Here is a 21,261-nt window from a genome sequence, read left to right as displayed (position 1 = left end):
CAGATGTGTATTGTAGAAGCTAATTAATCACACTGGGAACCACAACAAAAAACCTGTGTGGTTAGCATCTTTTTAAAAGAGGTAAGATTTTAAACTGGTTATTGTAGAGAGACTACATATAAATTAAGTCTTGTGCTTTGATTGCAAAGTAATGAGGCTGAAAAACAAGTACAAATATTGCATACACTAGAAAAAAATTAATTTCATAGGAATTACTGACTAGCAAAGTGTCAGGAAGCAGCAAGGGCTGGCTGCTTCCGAAGGTAAAGCAAGCTGGAAGCTGAAGCTGATCCCAGCAATGACATTGCTCTCACTGACCAGGGCACAGTCCCACAGTATCTGTACATGTGGAGACCTGGGTGCCGGTAATAGGGTCCATTAACAGTTCCAGACACAGCGAAGTCATGAGCCAGGTCCAGGGACCACCTATGGAGTCCAGTCAGGAGCGAAAGGATCCAGAGATGGGTTTGGAAACAAGCTGCAACGTGTGTCTGAAGTCCATTGAGGCAGCTGATGCCTCTCAGGCAAGGGCTGAAGACCCAGAGCTGAGCTTAAATGGAGCTTCAGGACGACAGGGCCAATTACTATTGCAGTAACACATCATCAGTAGGGTAAAACTAACCTGTCTCACAACAGCCTAAACCCAGCTCACATTCCCTATTAGTGGGTGAAAAGTTAGTGGGTGAACAAGGGCATGTTGATGAAAGCCCTGGATGAGGCTGGTCACAGCCATTAATACCTGTTCTGTGCCCTTAGAGTCCTGATGCATGCTCTGAACAGTTTGTCTTCAGACTCTTATTATTAGAGGACAAGCTGACTTGAAAACTCCAATTATATTCTTGCATGTAAGATGGCACCATTGGTGTATCTTCTTTGCATGTAACTCAGTAGGCAAAAATTTATTGAAATATCATGGATGTTGATCCACTCAGAGGTGTGTGCAAAGGAAGTTGGAAATCTGTCAACAAAGGAATGATGTGGACAGGCAGAAGAATTAACAAATAGGTTGTGTTGTGATTAAGGTGGAAATATATGTGGTGTGATACAGCAGGGAGTAGCTAAGGTACCTGATAGCTGTAGAATGGCAACAAGTTCAAAGAGAAGTTGACAAAAGCTTGATGTCAGGAAGGAAATTGTCAAGTAAGGTGGCTGAGACAAGGCTAAATTTACAAATCAAGGGTAAAATAAATTCATACACAATAATACTAGCTAGATTATCCCATTCACGTCTGGAATGAGAGCATACAGATCTGAAAAGTGACCTGCTTCTGCGTGTCGCATTCCATTAGCAAGGCATTTGGCTGTCTCTAAGTGGCTTTTACAAAGTACTACAAACATAAATGAATAGATAGCTCTTAAATACATTTTTTCATAGCTGTGCAACAACTGAGGCTTACTAGCCAAATCGCTTCATTGAATTTCATGAACCATTATAAACCAAGATGTAGTTTTCCAGTAACACTTTAAAGGGTTCCTTGTTGTACATAGTTTAGTTCAGTAGTTTATAGTTCAAATGTTTGAGAGCATTAAATAAGAAAGAAGTTGCCTTTACTTACATGCCATATTTTACAGACCCTGCTATTACTTAGATTATTGGAATAAGCATTACTTAAGCATCTAAGTGCACTCAAATAGAAAGGCTAAATCAAGAGGAAAGTATAGGGATGAAATACAGCACCATACTGTGCCATAAACCATTTTGCAAACACAGAAGCATCTTTACTAATTTTTTGTTTTATTTACATGATTCAAAGGCTCTTTTTCAAAATGCATAAACTTCCCTAAGACAGAGGTGGGTTGTGGAACGTTAGTTTCATTCTTCACAGTTTTGGAATTAAACCCTTTGACTTTTGTTGTTCTTACTATAAAGAGAGCACAGTTTTTAGTTATTGTCTAGTTGTATGAATTCCTGAATGTGCATGTGTGGGGAGAAGTTTGACATTTAGAAAGCACAAACAGAGCAAATATGTCACCTGTGTATTTTCTCTTTACTCCCTACATAACTTTCCCTTTTCCTTTTTATTAGACTTTCTAACTAGATACCGTGATACTGGGTTGATAGTTGATACAGGCTCTGCAGCGTTTCTAGTATTATTTGGCTTTTGTCTGAGTTGCCTACAAGAGGTTTCCACTGGTCCATGGCAAACCTGCTGTTCTCAGATTGTGATTTGAAGTTAATTTCTAAGACTAGGTCTTCTGGTTTGGAGAGTAGTAATGAAATTGCTGATCAGCGACTGTACAGGTGGCAGTAGTTTAGAGCTCCTGTCACCTGACAGCAGTTGGATGTTTTATAAATTATGTATTCTATTGCTGTAAAAGTGGTATTATCAGATCTCTTTTCATCATGAGTTTTATAATTTCTACTAAAAAATCTTTAAATAAATTTGGGTCATTTTATTCTTAACATGCTAAGCCTGTCTCTTGGAAGTGTTTCTGGTCAATTTGCTGCAGTCTTGGAGAGGCCACTGGGATACTTTGAATTACATGCATATTGGGGTCTAGAAATGCTGTTGTGACTTTGTTCAGAAGTTTAGTTGTAAATAATGACTGAGTTTATGTCCAGGCAGATCAGGAAACAGTCTGATATCAGCCTGGGATTTGCAGAGAACTATTTCAGGATGTACAGCCCTCACGTAGTGTGCTGACTTGAGCCCAATCCAAGCTAGCTCTGGATTTTTGCCTCAGCTCAAGCTGTTTACGTTGTGTGTTGTGCTTGTGTCATGCATGCACCTACCTAATTAATGCGCCTGCAAAGCATAGCCCTCAGAAGCATGGTGGAGACATCTGTGTGAGTTTGCAGGAGTAGGCTTGCCTGTGCTTACTGCCTGGCCGTTGTGGAGTCTTCTGAAGGGTTGTGCTGGTCTTTGTTGTGTACCTGCTGGTGTCAGCTCAATTAGCTGTCTAGAGAGCAGCTCAAATGGGCCCTGCTTGTGACAGGGGCAGTGCAAGCTTGGCACTAGGTCAGAGCTAACCTTCCTCATTCCTTGTTTGCCCTGAGAAAGCTGTTTAAATATGGGACACTGATGGTGGCCAACTCAAGCCATCTCTTGACAGAGCTGACTTTTGTCTTGGGACTTAGCAGGAGTGCCAGGAGTGGCTATAGCGCTCTGGTCCTACAGCAGTTCTGGAAGGTCTATGGCTGTGTTTGCGTAGTGCTGTGGTTCAGCTGATACCTTGGTTATCTGTAGATACATCAATAGCATTTCCCTATCGGTGGGGTAATTAAAGTAGAACCAAAAAAACCGTAAAATTTTACTGTTTTATATTTAATAAAGTATTTACTACTTGAAAATTTAACTCATTTAATATTTCTAGAGGTACTTGAACTTAACATTTAGCTCTGAAGATGCACACTAACAAGTCAAACACTTAAAGTTATTTTCGTGTTTATTCAGTACATCTGTATGACCATTGCTTCTTTAGATAATGCAGATTTGCCTAACAGAAGGCACAGTCAGTTCCTGTCTTGTTTTCCAAACACACACCTGGAAAATAAATATCTACATTTTGCATATGAACTTTTTAGCAAGTAGAAGCAATGTTTATATATTTCGTAGAGTCATACAATGATTTGGGTTGGAAGGGACCTTAATGATCATCTAGTTCCAACCTCCCTGCCATGGGCAGAGACACCTCCACCAGACCAGGTTGCTCAAAGCCCCATCCAAGCTGGCCTTGAACGCTTCCAGGGATGGGGCATCCACAACTTCTCTGGACAACCTGTTCCAGTGCCTCACCACCCTCATAGTGAAGAATTTCTTCCTGATATCTAATCTAAATATACCCTCTTTTAGTTTGATACCATCACCCTCATCCTGTCACAACAAGCCCTTGTAAAAAGTCTCCAGCTTTCTTGTAGGACCCCGTTAGATACTGAAAGGCTGCTATAAGGTCTCCCCGGAGCCTTCTCTTCCCCAGGTTAAACAACCCCAACTCTCTCAGCCTGTCCCCATAGGAGAGGTGCTTCAGCTCTCTGATTAGCTACATGGCCCTCCTTTGGACCTGCTTCAAGAGGTCCATGTCCTTCTTATGTTGGGGGCCTCAGAGCTGGACACTACTCCGGGTGGGGTCTCACAAGAGCCAAGTAGAGGGATGGAGTCACCTCTCTCGACCTGCTGACCACGCTTCTTTTGATGCAGCCCAGGATGCAGTTGTCTTCCTGGGCTGCCAGGGCACATTGCTGGCTCGTGTTGAGCTTCTCATCCACCAGCACTCCAAAGTCCTTCTAGTCAGGTCTGTTCTCCATCCATTCCCCTCCCAGCCTGTATTTGTGCTTGGGATTGCCACAACCTGCATGCAGGATCTTGCACTTGGTCTTGTTGAACTTTATGAGGTTAGCACATTTCTATTTCAGTTTTGATCTTTATTGCCGCTTAATACAGAAATCTAAGTAGTTTAGATTAAATAAATTTATATTCCTTTCATCCATTCAGAAACATAATTTACTGTGTTTATAAGTTAGCAATATGTTGTAGGCAAAGGAAAAATTTCTACGTGCCAATATTGTCTGAGAATGTAACTACTTATAATTGGAGAACTTGCTTTTCCTCCAGACTCCAAAGTTACTCATGCAGTTCATACTGCAAAATAGAACTACATGGTCTCCACAAGCAGTGTTTGGCATTATATTCCATATTTTGTTTATGTTGGGATGTAATAAGAATAGTAAGCAGTATCCTGGTAAAAATAAAATACTATTGACTCTGTTAAGTCTCTATCACTTTAATGGCAATTATGAATCTAATACCAAGGAAGTATTATCCCACTCTATTTAAGTTCATCTCTCACAAGCTCAGCTTCACAAACTGACTTTATAAAAATGGACTATATTGGAGCTGAATACTGTGATCTGTACTGTACTTGACATCACGTAACAGGCAATCATTAATGTCTATTTTATATGAGAGAACATTATACTGATTTGTTTTTAGTCTACGTAATTGTGGTGTGTGACTAGGTTGAATACTGTAGAAGTTCTGAGCTGGCAGTGTTTCCATGTTCTTTATGTTCAGAATTCAATGTCTTTATGGTGGCTGTACACTGTGAAGCTTACATTATTCCTGATAAATGCCATAATATTAAAAAGGTTGATTTTTCTAAGAATAATTATCTGTTCTGTGGATTGAATAGTTCATCATGACTTCTGCTTATATGTATATTCACACCTTCTGGTGCAATAGTCATTCAGTATCAGAACACCTAAAACACCATCTAGACCTACTTCTTAATGATTGCCTTTATTTTTCAAGAGGTTTTCTTCAAGAGGTTTTCTTCAAGTTTGTTTCATCTTTATGTTTTTATCTGATTACCTGTGCTGTGATGTCTGTTTTTTTTTTTTAGCATATCTCCAACAGTTGACCAAAAGGGGGTGCTAATAGATCAAACAGATGTGTTGCATAAAGAGGTTAGGGAGCCTTTTTTTTGTGCAATGAATTAAATCTCAGCTACTGAATTAGGTCAGGTAAATGCAAGTTTTCACATCTGTGTGTTGTGTACCATGCTGGTCCTTCGTGGAAGGCAAATTCATGCCTTGCAAACATGGCTGCTCCTTACCTCCTACTGGGCTTCTGGGGGATTCTTCATGACATTTCCAGAGGCTCTGTGGCAGGCGTTTTCTTCACTTTTCCATTTATGTAGTTAAAAATAAAAAGCATAAGTTATTCGGCAGATACTCAAGAAGTTCAAATTTGTTGAATTTCAGAGATTGAATACAGATATCCAGAACTACCAATGTAAGTGTTCAAGTCAGATGCTTTCATGTCCTTCATCCTGATATCACAAAAGACTTTTGCTGTCCTGTTTTTTTTTACTGTTTGGTTTCCGTAGTTCAATGGAACTGGTTAATGGCATCAACAGACCTAGGGCCCGTAATGTAAAAAGGGAAGAGGAGACATAAGTATGTCCACTGAAACAAGGAGCTCTGCTACATAAGCAGTTGAGAGACCTGATAGTGGTGTGAGTATAGCAGTGAAGACTGGAGAACTTACAATGGCTTCTCAATGGACCCCTTCATTTGTGTTGCAAAGGTGTGGAACCCATTTGTGACTTTACTGGAATGGCAGATGAAGATAGAAGGGGAGTATGTGCTTCTCATGGAAGAGACGTTGTTAGGTGATCACAGCATTTGTTTTTCCAGGATGTCTATAGAAATTTTTTCACTTTACAAATTCACATTTTCACTAGTAGTCATTATGAATTTATTCCATGTTATTGAGCTAATGTAAGAGTATTTTTGCAAGTAAGTAGTAGGAAAGCCACGTAGTGTAATCTTTGCCAAATTTGTGCTCTTGTCTCTTCACACAGTATAGAAGATATTTAGATTTACTGTGAGATCTGAAATAATAAATTATAGGCATAACCCAGTTCAGATAAAATGTTTAGGTCTGTAATGCTTTTCTAAGGAACTGTGTGAGAAGAAGTGACCTTAACCGTTTTTAAATTCTTAACAATGAAATACAGAAATATCATTAGTGTATTGTTTTATAGTAGATATTAGAATTCATGCTTAAGCTGGACCATGATCAGATTGATGGTAAAGACAAAGTTGTATTATACAAAGTTACATTTTAAATGAACTGTAGAAATGAGTATAATAAAATTATAATAAATGATAGAAATGATTAAATTATAATAGTGTAAAGTGATGATACAGGATCATATAGATCAAGTTTAAGGAATTTAAATGCCCAGCACAATGGCACGGGTTGGGGAAAAAAATACCACTTTCATAATTGCAAGCCAAATGACAATTTGAGTGGTGGTCTCTGTGGCTAAAGGCACTGCTATATGTTCGTGCCAAGTTATCCATGTTTGTGGAAATACGAAGACCCCTTCGTATTTGTGTGACAGACTAACATCTACAGAACAAAGAATCTTCCATTAAGAGAGTTACTAGGAGATTTGTGAGGGCGAATATTCTTGGGGAGAAGGATTCCAAATGCATCTGAAGGAAGTGGCCTGGAAAGACAAAGTTCAGCAAGAGCAGAATTTTGCTATTGAGTCCCTGTAGTCTAAGTGTGGCATCATCACCAGCTGTACAGCCAGGTCTTGATGAAAGAAAAACTTCTTAGGGACCAGCAGACCTTGTGAAAGGTTGGTTATAATCCAAGAAGCTGCATAGTGGATTTATCACATACTTTCCCACAGTATCTCACATTAGTGTGTCTGCAAGATCATAAAGGACATGGGTGACTTTTATTAATAAACCTTAATTTTACTTTTCTCTATGTAATTTTGAAGGGGTTTCATTTTAAAAGGCTAACTATTTTAATAAATTCAGGCTTTTACATTTAAAACCTTGTGTTTTCATGACTAGGGAGTTCACTGTAAGAAAAATGTTTAGACAAATTGACAATGGAGCTGTGGCCAGCTTGGAGCCTCATCACACTTCGTTTATTAGATAGTAACTGCGAAGGAAGTTTGTCTGATCTGTGTTTTGAGTGGGACATTAATGAGATAAGAAGATAGCAGGGTTTATTGTTGCAAGCTCTTTTGTGTAAAGCATTTGGTATAGTTTCTGAATTTTAGAATTATGTTACTGGTCTATTTATTATTATTTAAAATGTTCTGTGTACAAGAATTTTAAATCAGAGTTTGAGTAGTCTTAGAACAGGGTAAGAAATGGAACTTCCTGCTTTTAAGGCCTTATCCTGAGATGTTTCAACAGGAAAAAAAAGTGCATAAGCACTCAGAAAGAGGCAAACCAGAATAACATGTTGCTTACAAAGGGAAAGCAAGAAAGCAGATTTCCTTTCCAGAGGTCAGTTGTAGAAGAAAGGAGGAGAATCTTGTGAGAATGAAATTTTAAAAAGTTTGGTTTGGAACTTTAAAAGTGTGTTTTATACTTCTGCAAGTTTATCTATCACAAAAGCTACCTAAAGGTCAAGGTGGATGTGGGCAGAGGCAAGTATTAATTGGGAATTTTGTGAGAATTACTTTACCATTGAGGACAGAATGAAAGGTTTAAATTTCCAAAATGAGCAATCATCTGAGTAACATTATGTCAAAGGACATAATGTTGAGTGGAACTCATTTTAGAAGGGCATGGCATTTATACTCTTCAGAGCTGATTAATGCTTTTGCAATTTAAAAAAAAAACAAAAACAACACAAAACATGCAGAAAACCCCCAATCAAATTCAAAATGAATTGTGCTAAATTTTCTTCCAAACTACATTTGTATTACAAGAAAAGTGTGATTCTGTTCAGCATTATTATATCTTCACATACTCAAATCTTTACATGCTCATCAGACCTCTCCACAGAACAAGGTTGAGAGAAATTCTTGATTCGTAGTTTAGATTATTTTCTATCTAGAATGAACTAATTTTATTGCATAATCACATGTTCTTCATTGGCCATATATTAAGTAGTGTACTGAACACTGTATCACATGAAGTTCTAGAACACCTGCAGAATATTACTTGGACACTAAAATTCCTGGAGTGGGGGAGAAATTAATTTTCTATTAAAATGTTTTTGCCTTGTTTAAGGTCGGAAATTTTTTGATTCAGCTACTTGCCACTGGAATTCAAGTGTAATACCCTGTTCTGAAGGCTTTTAGGATAACTTCTCGCTTGGTGTAGTTTTGAATAAGGTCCATCTAAGAGCCATTTCTTGTAGCATAATGCAGCATTTGTCTATTCTGTTTTTATGACATACTGTTTTACACGTATGAATTAAAAAATAAACAGCAAAGCTTCATCTTGTTCTTCAAAGTACTCTTCCAGACAGATTTTGTCATTTTAAATAGGAATAGATGTGTCTGTCTCTGTCACAGAGTTGAGTGATTCTATAATCTTTGTGCTTGGAGTTTGTTTTCCATGATGTGGAGATTTTTTGAAGTTGTTATTGGCAAATGAAAGGTAATTTAGTAGAGCGTAATTTGTGTTAGAAGTATATATTTGTGGGAATCTGCATTTGAAATACTACTGAACTAAACTTTGTTCCAGTTGTTTAGTTTTATAAGATTCTTGTGGCTTTCTTTGTAGTCACTAATTTCAAATTCCTTCCTAGTGTAGGGTTTACCTCCTAAAAACTTTACCATTCTAATACTGTCTGAGAATTGAGCGCTTGCTTAATGTGTTAAATCCAGTGCAGCTAGATTTATTAAATTATCAAGTTCATATCTTCAAATGCATTCTCACCAGAATTGACAAAATTGGGGAGGGATTTAAGATTTGAAGAGATGACAGATGCACGTGTTTAGGTGACTGTTCTCCCAGTTAGGTCTTCACTGTTTCCATGACTTAGTAGAGTGTGGTAGAAGATGTGCTCTTTTAATTCTACAGGTTTTGAATGATTGCGTGTGAGTTATCTGATCCTGAGACACCTTTCACATTATGAACTATTTAATAGTTGTAGTTTATGTGGGGAAGGTTTAGTTTGGATAGTATGTCAGATTTTCTGAAAGTCCTGGAATTTGGCTTTAAAAGCTGTCATGTTTTTAAAGGCATTTATGGATGGTTTCCCCCAAAATTAAGTAAATATTACCGGTAGCATTAAATTACTAGAAATACAGTTGTAAGTATCCCGTAGGCAAAATCTCAAAGTTCATTTGCATCTGCAAGCATGTCTGGCTTCCCAAATTAAGTAATCTTCTGAAGAACAGTTGAAACGAAAGTGGCTTAGTCCCTTTTACTGTTCAGTTCTCTATATTCTTGCATTTTTGTGCCTCATTTGTTTAAAATTACCTTAATTAAATGTGAAGAACACTATTAGCTCAGAGAATTGGGCTTTTTGGCTTGTTTCACTTGCTGTTGCAATATTTTGCCAAAAGATGATTTGTACTCAAAGGGCCCAATCCTGACATTAATGATATAATACAATTTAAGGGAAAAATTTACTTCTTAACTCAGTGATGTGGAACTGGGAATCTGTGCCCAACAAGTTTAGTAACTACTCAAGAAGATTAATTTCTTGGAAATGCATAAATTGACCCATACTGATTTAGAAATGAAGCAAAATAGTTGTGAGCTTTGTCCAGTCAAAATAAAAAAAATTGTTTGAATTATCAGCTTAGGGTTTGTTTTCTTTGTTTTTGAGTTCTTTTTTGTCGTTGTTTTCCTTTTTTTTTTTTTTTTTGGGTTTTTTTTTGTTGTTTTTTTCCTTTTTTTTTTTTTTTTTGGGTTTTTTTTTGTTGTTTTTTTCCTTTTTTTTTTTTTTTTTGGGTTTTTTTTTGTTGTTTTTTTCCTTTTTTTTTTTTTTTTTGGGTTTTTTTTTGTTGTTTTTTTCCTTTTTTTTTTTTTTTTTGGGTTTTTTTTTGTTGTTTTTTTCCTTTTTTTTTTTTTTTTTGGGTTTTTTTTTGTTGTTTTTTTCCTTTTTTTTTTTTTTTTTAATTGTTAATATTCTGTTGTTAAAGTGTAGAGCTGGAGCTTTACCATTACAAACAGATTTAAGATTTTTTTCCTCTGATGCCATCGTTTTCGGGATCAGAGTTCCAGAATGCTTGCAGCAGCCTTGTATTTTTCTGTCTGTTCGTGACAAACCAGCTACTGTACATTCATATAGAGCAGTACAGTCCTTGCCACTGGCAGTCTCTCTGTGACAGAGAGCCTGTAGGCTGACATAAAGTGCAGCCTGTTGTGAACTGCTAAGTGGGAGTCTGCCAAAAACTCAGCAGACAGAACTAATTGGGGAGAAAAAGGATTTTTGTGCCCTCATCTCTCCCTCTTCAATTTTTTTTACAAGACGGATATTGTTAAAGTAACTTGTTTATGTAAGATTTGTCTGCCTCTATTTTCTCATTGCATGAATCATTTTTTAACTTCAAGTCTTGCACCGCAGGTCACTGAGCACTTCCACATGGCGGCTGGCACAGGACCAAACTCGAGACACGCAACTCATCACAGTTGATGAAAAATTGGTAAGGGTTTTCTACTGCATACTGCTATGATACAGCCTTCAGGGTTATTTCTGCACAATAGGCATTCAGTATGGTATTCTGCGTTCTTCTAGGAAAGCTGTATAAATGTGAACTACAAAGCAGCAATCCTTCACACATTTTTAGAAGGGGGACATTGGTAAAACATAAAAATGTGAAGGAAATATGGCATTTGAAGTGTTAAACAATATAAAATTATGAATGCCTTGTTTATTATTATTGTATTATGCCAAGAACTAGTATCAGCTGTAATTTATAACAAGTTTGTTCTTTTTGAAATCTGGGTATGTCTTCACGTAGTGAAACTATACAGAATTTACCAGCTTCCTGAAATTATCTTCATGAGGACCCATATTACTAAAGAAACTGTGTAAAGAAGCATCATGCAAAATTATTGTTACTATGCACATATAGCCTAGCTTTTGAATATGCATGAAGGTTAGATTACAACTGGGAACAAATGCATAACATTCTTCTGCTAATCAGTAGCAGATCAGAAATTTGGCAATCTTTTCTTGTAAGTTCTTCCATAATGTGTGGTCTGTTACTCTAGATGCAACCTGACACTTATGTTTACATTATTCAATAGTATAATTTTTGTAAGACTTCTGGGGGTAAATGCGTCACAGCAGAGGCATGCTTTTCATTGGTTTTCATATCGCTTTTGAATCTTCATGGAAAAAAAAATCCCGTCATACTTACTAGATAGTTCATATTGCATGTGCTTTCTTGTATCCCTGAAGCTATATTAACTACTTAAGAAATATTTGGAATTTGTATTTATAAATTGAACATTTGTAATGGTAACTGCAAGTTGAGACAGCACAAGTTGAACAGGCTATTGTAAAAAATGCACTTACTTTTAACAACTCTAGGGCTTTTTATTTCTCTTGCTTTGTAATATAGATGCAGCAATAATAATTACAGGTTAAAAAAAACAGTTATTTTTAAAATGTTTTTCTGAATTTAAAAAGTAATATAATTTTAGGTCTAAAAATCAGGGAAAAGGTGAATACTGTATTTTAGCAAACATGATTATCTTGTTAATCTAGTTGCATAGCTTGGGATTTGGGAAGTTTCATTTAATCTACAAGAGTTCATGAGTCACTATGTAAATAAGATTTACCAAGACAATACACCTACATTTCCCTATACGAATTATGAATTGTTTGATTATTCTAGCACTGAATTCTTTCATATTTTTTCTTTAAATCTAAATAGAGTTTTTATAATGTCTGAATTTGTAATACTACATTTCCCTATTATGACCTCGGGTGATGGATACATACATCTGAAAGAAACTACAGTGTGAAGACAAACCCACAAAATACATACTCTTCTGTCTTCCATGTTGTATTTACATGTACATTCTCCTAAGCTAAAGTGGTACGTTACCCTGTTTAGCTATTAGAGTTTACATTTCCAGTTGAGTTAAAGTGATACTAATTTGAAATACAACTATTCTGTTATCTTAGTGTAAATGAATTGTACCTGAAGTGGTTATTTCCAATGTTATTTTATGTCCTCAGCAAGTTGAAGACACTCATATCGTAGTTGCTGGGGGTTTTTTTGAGATATGTAGAGATATGTATGATTTTTTGAGATAGTAGCAGCCATTGAATAATTTTATTTAATTTTGATACATATAGTGTATCCAAATTATTATTTTATCCTCAGTTCTTTCAAGTATTAGGTTAATGTCAGACTGAAGAGTATTTTCCCACAATATTGCACATGTAGGTGTTTATTCTAGATGCACAAATTTTTTTTTTCCCAGATTATTGTAGGGCCTGAAAAAAAAGGTAGAAAATTAGAATATTATTTTTAAATTTTCACTTGTAGATTTAGTTAAGTTTTTGGAAAGTTTCCAAAATGTCATAAAATATCCAATAATTGATGTTGTACTAATGGGCAAAAGTTTATATCCTGTCAGGAAGGAAAATCTTCACAAAGAGGTTTGATATGGTTTTCAACTCTTTCAGGATAAGAAGTAGTTCTCTAGACAGCAGTTAAACCTTATGGAAAAGTAGAGCACTGTATTAACTTATTTCAGGTTGCTGCAGTATATTTCCCAATTTTAAGTAGGATTAACTACAATCCATTAAAACTAATTTAACACATTACATGAATTTTCTGGTTTTTAAATAATGTTGCTAAACATAGTAAAACCATTAGTTCCATGCAAGTTGTAATTAAACTGTATTTTAGAAGTTGTTACTTTTAATTACAAAAGATCCCTCCTCTTGTGTTACTGCCAGATATATGCATCTTATTGCTAGAAAACATTAAATCATATATTGATGGATTTATTGGCTTTGTCATACTTTCTTTTTTTTTTTAAGCCAAGCATCACCTTATGGGTGGTTTTTACATGGATATCAGAAAGAAGCAGCAAAAATAGGCAGAAAATGGAATATGGTTATCCTTGTTTGCCTTACTCCTCTTGTAATTTAGTTTGAAACTGGCCTCTTCTGTGAGTTTATCTTTACAAGGCTAGCAGAGTAACACGGTGGTTATCGAAAACTTTTAACTGCATATTGCAGTTGAATTAATCTATTTCCAGTGCTTTTGTAGACCTAAATTCCTATGTATATGTTCTAGAAGTTGATCAACAGGGGTTCCTTTGAATTGTCTAGAGTCCCATTTGGTTCTGTAAGTACTAAAATATTCCTTGTCTTGGGAAATACAAATGAAATAGAAGGGGGAAGAGCATCCTGACATTGAATTATTAAGCAGTAGTTGGTCACCTTCTTACTGCAGCCCAGCATGTGTTGAATACAACAGAAAAATGAGTTCTAATGAAATAGTAGAAAATACAGTAGTTTAGACCACATTCATTTTTCATATTAGAAAAAAGTGGGACTCTTAAACATAAAAGGAGTTAAATGCTCAGCTTATACAGAACACATCCAAGAAACGATACCTTTGTCTCAGTTGCTAGCTGTTTTCAGTGAATATTGAATAAAATAAGTTTTAACGAACAGTTAAATCTGAACAAAATAACATACAAAATGAACAAAGCTAAACAGAAATATACTTCTTGCATCACATTTTGAATCTCTGGCCACCAATTAGGTCATATTCCAAGAGTCTGGACAAATAGCTATGTGAAAAGTGGTCTCTCAAGACCTTGCTTGCATTAGGAAATTTGGGCTATAGAGGACAAAGGCTGTCGGCAGCAAATCTCCCTCAGGTACTGTTCCAAATGATTTAACTGTTTGTGCGTATGGAAGAACATAGATTCCATCATCATTATAAAAAGCTTCAGTGGTCTTGCCTAAAATGGGGGTTTGAACTGTTTTAAATTACTGCGATTTTTTTCAGCCATTCTAAGTAGGGTGCATCAATACTATTGGTTGTAGCTAAAAGTTGTCCCATTCAGCATGTGTGCTTTAGGCAGTCAGTGCTGATAACACTGCATTGTGGACGTCTAGCCTGGACTTTCTACAGGCGAAGCACTTTTGTGAAAGTTACTGTCTGCCATCAGAAGGCACCCCTAATATTTGTCAATAGAAGGACTTTTTTAGTGGTTCAATTATACTGATACTGAAAGTAAGTTTCAAAATTAGAACAACTTCCAGAAAATAACCTTTGCATTTCTAAAGCAGAATATTCCACTTAAAGCAAAAATTGTCCCAAGTGCATTTGTAGGGTTTGGCCTCTGGGGAGACACTAGAAATATTGTGGAACTGTGGGTAAGGATCAGCTGTTAGTTGCAGCCATCTCACAGATGTTTCTATTCTATGTCAGACAAGGATAAAACAGGGTGAGTTGCTACACAGTTAAGCATTCAAGAGCAGTGCTATCAAGTGCAGTTGAAAGGGTACTAAAGCAGTTTTTGCAGCGTTTTGAGAACATGTAGGGGCAGACTCTACTACAAGCATGACAGGCTAACTACAATGATGCCATTGACATTTCAGCTCCTGTCCTGGAATTGTTTTGTTTTGTCTATACTGTTAATTAAGCTTTTTTGTCAGTAATGGTTCAGAAGTCTCAGTACTGAAATGTATCAAAAGGCCAGCTTCCACCTGGTTGTAAACAAGCTCAGCATGACTCAGTAAAGATAACTTGCAAATATCAAGTTGGACACAGAAAATCTGAACCCCTTTTTGAGGATGAGCAGTTCATGCTTTTCAGGTGGTGTTCAAGAGGAGCAGTACATCAGAGAATCACAGAATATTCATGGTTGGAAGGGACCTTTGAGATCAAGTCCAACCACAAAAAAAACCCCAGACAAACAAACAAAAAAAACCCCAAAAACCAAAAAACCACCACACCCACCCACAAAAAGACACAAACCAACAATCTTGGGCACTAAAGCATGCCCTGAAGTACCATGTCTACACGTTTCTTAAATACCTCCAGGAATGGCGACTCTACCACCTCCCTGGCAGGCTGTTCCAGTGCCTGACCACTCTCTCAGTAAAGTAATTCTTTCTAATATGTAATCTAATCCTCCCCTGCCACAACTTCAGGGCAGGGACCATTTCCTCTGGTCCTGTCATTATTCATTTGGGAGAAGAGGCCAGCACCCACCTCTCTACAGCCTCCTTTCAGGTAGTTGTAGAGGGCAATGAGGTGCCCCCTCAGCCTCCTCTTCTCCAAACTAAACATGCCCAGTTCCCTCAGCCTCTCCTCATACGACTTGTTCTCCAGACCCCTCACCAGCTTGGTGGCTCTCCTCTGGACACACTCCAGCAGCTCAATGTCCTTCCTGTAGTGAGGGAGCCAGAACTGAACACAGTACTCGAGGTGAGGCCTTACCAGTGCCGAATACAGAGACACCATCACTGCCCTACTCCTGCTGGCCATGCTATTCCTGATACAGGCCAGGATGTATGGCTGTAGATAATGTTGTGTACTGTGGCAGCCTAGGCCAAAGGAGATTAATAAATGGACTTAGTGGATGAGGGAAAGGCTGTGGATGTTGTCTACCTGGACTTTAGCAAAGCCTTTGGCTGCTTGGATGGGTTCACTCTTTGCTGGGTAGAAAACTGTCTGGAGTGCCAGGCCCGAAGAGTTGTGGTGAATGGAGTAAATCCAGTTGGTGGCTGGTCACAAGTATTGGGGCCAGTTCTCTTTAATTAATCTTTAACAATGATCTGCATGTGGGGATCGAGTGAGACAATCAGTAAGTTTGCAGATCACGCCAAGCTGGGTGGCAGTGTCGACCTGCTTGAGGGTAGAAAGGCTTTGCAGAGGTTTCTGGACAGGCTGGATCAATGGGCCAAGGCCAACGTGGTGAGGTTCAACAAGGCCAAGTGCCGGGTCCTGCACTTGGGTCACAACAACCCCAGGCAGCGCTACAGGCTGGGGGCAGAGTGGCTGGAGAGCTGCCTGGCAGAAAAGGACCTGGGGGTGTTGGTTGACAGCCAGCTGAATATGAGCCAGCAGTGTGCCCAGGTGGCCAAGAAGTCCAATAGCATGCTGGCTTGTAGCAGAGATAGGGTGGCCAGCAGGACTAGGGAAGAGATTGACCTCCTGTACTTGGCACTGGTGAGGCTGCATCTCGAGTACTGTGTTCAGTTTTGGGGGCCTCACTACAAGAAAGACATGGAGTGAGTCCAGAGAAGGGCAACGAAGCTGGTGAAGAGTCCAGAGCACAAGTCTCATGAGGAGCAGCTGAGGGAGCTGGGGCTGTTTAGCCTGGAGAAAAGGAGTCTGAGGGGAGACCGTATTGCTCTCTACAAGCACCTGAAATGGGGTTGTAACGAGGTGGGGATCAGTCTCTTCTCCCACGTAACAGGTGAACAGGACAAGAGGAAGTAGGTTGGATATTAGGAAAGCTTTCTTTACAGAAAGAGTTATAAAGCATTGGACCAGGCTGCCCAGGGAAGTGGTTGAATCACCATTCCTGGAGGTATTTAAAAGACGTGGGGTTTAGTGACATGGTTTAGTGATAGACTTGACAGTGTTAGGGTTATGATTGGACTGGATGATCCTGAGGGTCTTTTCCAAATCAGATGATTCTATGATTCTAATAACTATGCTGAAATCTGTATCAAGAACCTTAGGAGCTTGGCTGTCCAGAGGTAGCAGTTATTGTCTGTTTTAAGTGTTAACTACTGGATAATCCAGGAGTAGCAGTGTATTAATAGGATTCTCAGAATATGAACCTCTTCAGCAAAAAAGTTTGCAGAAACACTGTAGTCAGTTATTTCCAGAAGACTGCATTAGTAGCAAACGTCACACAGTGTTTGCAGAATTGAGTCATGGTTTGTTCACCTTCATCCAAGTCCCAACTTTGGATAGGCTTAGAAATTAGTGCAATTGTATAATCTTTGTTTGATTAGGGAAGCATAGACTTTACTATAATAAACACTGGTAATACTGCAGCTCAAAATAAAATATACAAACAAGTGAAAAATAGCCTGGAATAATGAAACTTCTTCAAATCTCAATCTGCTAGTCTACAGTGCTGTGAAACAAAGGACATAGCAAATCAAGCTTTAACATGCTTTTTAAAGTGTGATCATTGCTAGCAGCCTTTCCCAAGAACTGAGAGTATATAATCTACTTTACTCTGAAAACCAAAGCAGTAATGTGTCATGAAATTACGTGCGAGACAGTGTGACATTACATTTGAAGACTGTGTATAGGAGCTGTTTTTGCAGCTTTGGTGAAGAGAAACACTTGGCAAAGTATGCATTTATTAAAGACAGGCTTACTAGATTTCCTTTTCTTGAAACTACTATTCAGCCAAGAATTCTCCAAGCATTACCACTGTGTTAGATAATAAGGATATAGTGCATGCTCTGTGTTTTGGTTTTTCAAAATGCTGTTAACCCCTTGTGAGTTATTCCTTGAGGGTGAGTTCAAGCTGTTCCTAAAGTAACTTAATGGGATAAAAGAATTTAGAATAATCTTTTCTTCATTTCATCCAGTCTAGCTGCAGTATTTATTCAACTGGTTACCATAAAGGATTCAGTTCAGGACAGCATTTCTCTTTAGATGAGGAATGTAACTTAGAAATTTTTGTGTGCCTTACATATATGGCTCTGTGAGAGGGAGTTGTCATATTCAAAGGGTACAAGGTACCAGGATGGAAATCTGGGGGGCGTTCAAAGTTACCCATTCCTTTCACGTAGCCCCAGACTTCTCTCTTGTAGGTTGTGTTCCTTCTGTTTATTTTTTTCTCTCAATTAAATCAGCTGTTTCCATTTTGCTTAAGAATAATGAAAAAAAAGAATAAACTTGTTTTGTAAAATAAGGCTCTTTGCTTTGCAGTTATGTTTTGAGAAGCAGTTTCTAGCTGTGGCCAAAACTGTCTTGGATAACTTTGTCAAGCAGCTGATGTGAAATTTAGTATTTAAAGGTTTTAATGATTTTTGGGAGGGTTATAATCCTTCTTGCTTCATATGCACTACACAGTTCTGCCAGAGCATATATTTATTTCTAAACAGTGATTTTTTTATTTTTAATTTAAATAATTTGGTATTTTCTTCTTTATAGTTTTGGCTGGTAGTTGCATTTGGTCTTAAATACAGTACAAGCTCAGGTGTCAGTGTGTGTGTAGTTACCTGATTGTCTAACTATGTACACATTTTCAGTACTGTAAATTCACTATATTTTGCTGTTTGGTGGTTAAGTCCCTCTTCAGTTGGAATATCCTAACTCAATTCACCCTATACTGCTTGCTACAACTTGTTTTTGTAAGCAGTTGTAGATTGATGAAGCTTGCGGTGGTTTAGAAAACCTGGTTGGCTGGATACTGATAAAGAGCTTTCTGCAAGAGTGTCTGCGGGCAGCAAGTTACTACTCATGATAAAGAAGCTTTTTGTAACTCTGAAAAGTAAAGAAATTGCCATCATCTCTAGTAGTCTTTTAAGAGCAATAAATATTGCTATATTACTAAATTTCAGCTTGAGATAATTTTACTTTTCAGTTTAGAAAACTACATTTTTTTGCAGGTAGGCCAGAACTCTGTATAAAGGGATACATAGTTGTATCAATGAGAGCAATTGCACTTTCATCCCAGACATAGGTTTATTTTTGGTTTAGGATAGGGTAAAGGATTTGGATTTCTTTGTCTGAGAGCCTTGGTTTTTTGGTGCATGGTAGTGCTATCTCTGCTGGGTATCGTAAGGAGGAGTGTCTGATATTGAGATTACACAACCTTCTAACATCTCGAGTGTCTGTTTTGTCTGGGCTTCCTTCATGCCGCATTCTTGGGCAAAAATTTCAAGGCTTTAGTCTGGAGCACTGAGTCAAAGAATATGTCTCTTTGAAGGGTATGCAGGCTTTTTTTTTTTGTTTCGTTACATAGGATTTCATTTTCTATCGAAGAATACTGGTTTTGAAGAGCTTGCTGTGGTGGCTGCTCAGAACAAATTAAAGGAGTATCATTGTGCCATGTTTAGTTTGTCTGGCTTCCAAAGGGTTATTCAACGTGCAAATACTTGTTTGCTTTTTTAAGTCTAAATGTGCAAGCAGTGTTTCTAATCTACTAGAAAGAATGAAAGTAAGCCATCAACAGTCTACTAATCAACAGAAGTAAGAAGTAACTTCATTTTTGGAGCTGTTCTGTTTAGTATTTTTGCTTTATAAAGACTAGATAGTTTTTTCATGTTCTCATAAAACAATAGCATCATCTGAACCTTCTCTAGAACACTTAAGTTCATATCCACTGTTATGAAATATTTGTGTAGATCACATCAATTCTTCTTGTCCTGTCAGAAGCAATGAATAAACAATTCTTTGTGGAGTGCTTGCTTTTCTGTTCAATCAAATGCAAACCTTTCTGCATTTTTGTAGTATATCTAAGCTGTAGATTTAAGACACAACTCCTAGTGTAACTAACAAAGTTCTGTGTACAGACTTGAAAGCGTTTCTAGTCATGAAGTTCTATCTGAATCATTTTATCAAGTCAGAAAGGAAAAGCTTTCCTTGTCTGGAAAGCCCAGTAATCCTGTGAGAATCCTTGAATGTCTTAGTTACGCTGCAAGAGAGCTTGGTGCTTCTTCTGTACTACCTCTTTCTACTCAGAATATCAGTGATGAAATGGAACCAGATGCTCTTCAAGCTTTTGATAGCTTGTTTATTAGGTTATCTTGGAACTACTTTTGTGGCTGCTTTCTCAAACTAGGAACATTAACCTGTGTTAGGTGGGGATACAGGCCATGGAGAGAGCATCTGATGTTCAGATCCTGAGATTTTATATGCAATGTAGTTCTTGTGTTGTAAAGCATGCATATTTGGGAAACTGCTCAATCTCTTACGTATCTTTTTGGCATACTCAGTTCTATTCAGTCCGTGAAGCCCATTGTTTTATGTTTAGTGCAAAAGACAATCTTTGCTTGATGGGGAAATAATTTTTATGCTATTACCTGTTAGCTTGAAAACTGGATTAATGAGTGAGAAGAAGCTGAGCTATAAGGAATGTCTACAAAATGCTGATAAGACATAGCAAATACATTATTTTTTAAAGATATTCTAATTATGTGCAAATATTTTTTAAAAATTAAGCCTGCAGTGAATAATCCTGATTACAAACATCCGAAGAAGTGGAGAGTTTTTCTTTACAGATTCATTTTATAGATGTGCACATATATTCATGTATAAAAATAATTTTTAAAAAGGTATTTTTCTATATAGGCCAATATCATCATAAATCATATATTTTAAAGTTTGCACTGAGTTGCATGTTAGACAGACAGAAGGTTTTTTAAAATTAAAATTGTATTCTGCACTATTCTTTTGTATTTTATTCTTCTGGTTTGTATTTTTTCTTAGGACCACATTTTTTGCTGCCATGTCTGCTCCATTTGAAAACATTCTTGGGTCAACTGATTCTGGTTTTCTGATAAGTCATAAGTTGAATGACTTCTTTTGTAGTGTCTGTTTCCAATACAAATTCTTACTTTTGTATCACTGTTTAGTAAACACAATTGTACATTGTACTATCCTTTGATTGTTTTTTTTTTCCCCACAGTAATAGAAAACTGAAAGGAAAGATGTAGTGTATCACGTTGAATTACTGTATTTAATTAGGGACAGATTTCTCTTTATTGTCTGAGAAAGTACAAGACCATGATTTCTGTCCTATAAATTACCTTAAAGGCCAAACATATAAAGACCAAAGCACAAATTACAGGGACACACTTCTAGACAGAACAAGCTAAAAACAGTTTATGAACATTCTAGTTATGATTCAGCTTTTTAGAGAGAGAGAGATTGTAGAAAGCTTCCATTTTAACTAACTATATAGACAAATTTAAAGAAACCGTTTTTCACAAGTGGTAGTAAGCTGTGTATTTTATTGATGGTGTTGAAACAGTTGAACCCCCATCAACCCTTCCCATCCCCATCAGGGAATAGTAACCCTGTTACTGTTAGAAAAGAGCCTTCTAAAATACATTTAAGGCTTAAAAGCTGTATGCA

General features: G+C 37.2%; 1 protein-coding gene across 1 annotated transcript in view; it reads left to right on the top strand.

Moving 5' to 3' along the window:
• The first annotated feature begins 404 nt into the window (after positions 1 to 404).
• The window catches only part of NDUFS4 (NADH:ubiquinone oxidoreductase subunit S4), a 38,479-nt gene continuing 17,622 nt past the window's right edge, over positions 405 to 21,261 (top strand). The window contains exons 1-2 of the mRNA XM_014964855.1: positions 405 to 592; positions 10,785 to 10,863. Coding sequence (XP_014820341.1) covers positions 405 to 592; positions 10,785 to 10,863 — 267 coding nt within the window. The remainder of the gene's footprint in view (positions 593 to 10,784; positions 10,864 to 21,261) is intronic.

This window comes from Calidris pugnax, unplaced genomic scaffold (genome assembly GCF_001431845.1).
Source record: "Calidris pugnax isolate Ruff unplaced genomic scaffold, ASM143184v1 scaffold273, whole genome shotgun sequence".
NCBI lineage: Eukaryota > Metazoa > Chordata > Aves > Charadriiformes > Scolopacidae > Calidris > Calidris pugnax.
Note: the sequence above shows the minus strand (reverse complement) of the source record. Positions and strands in the feature narration are given on the sequence as shown.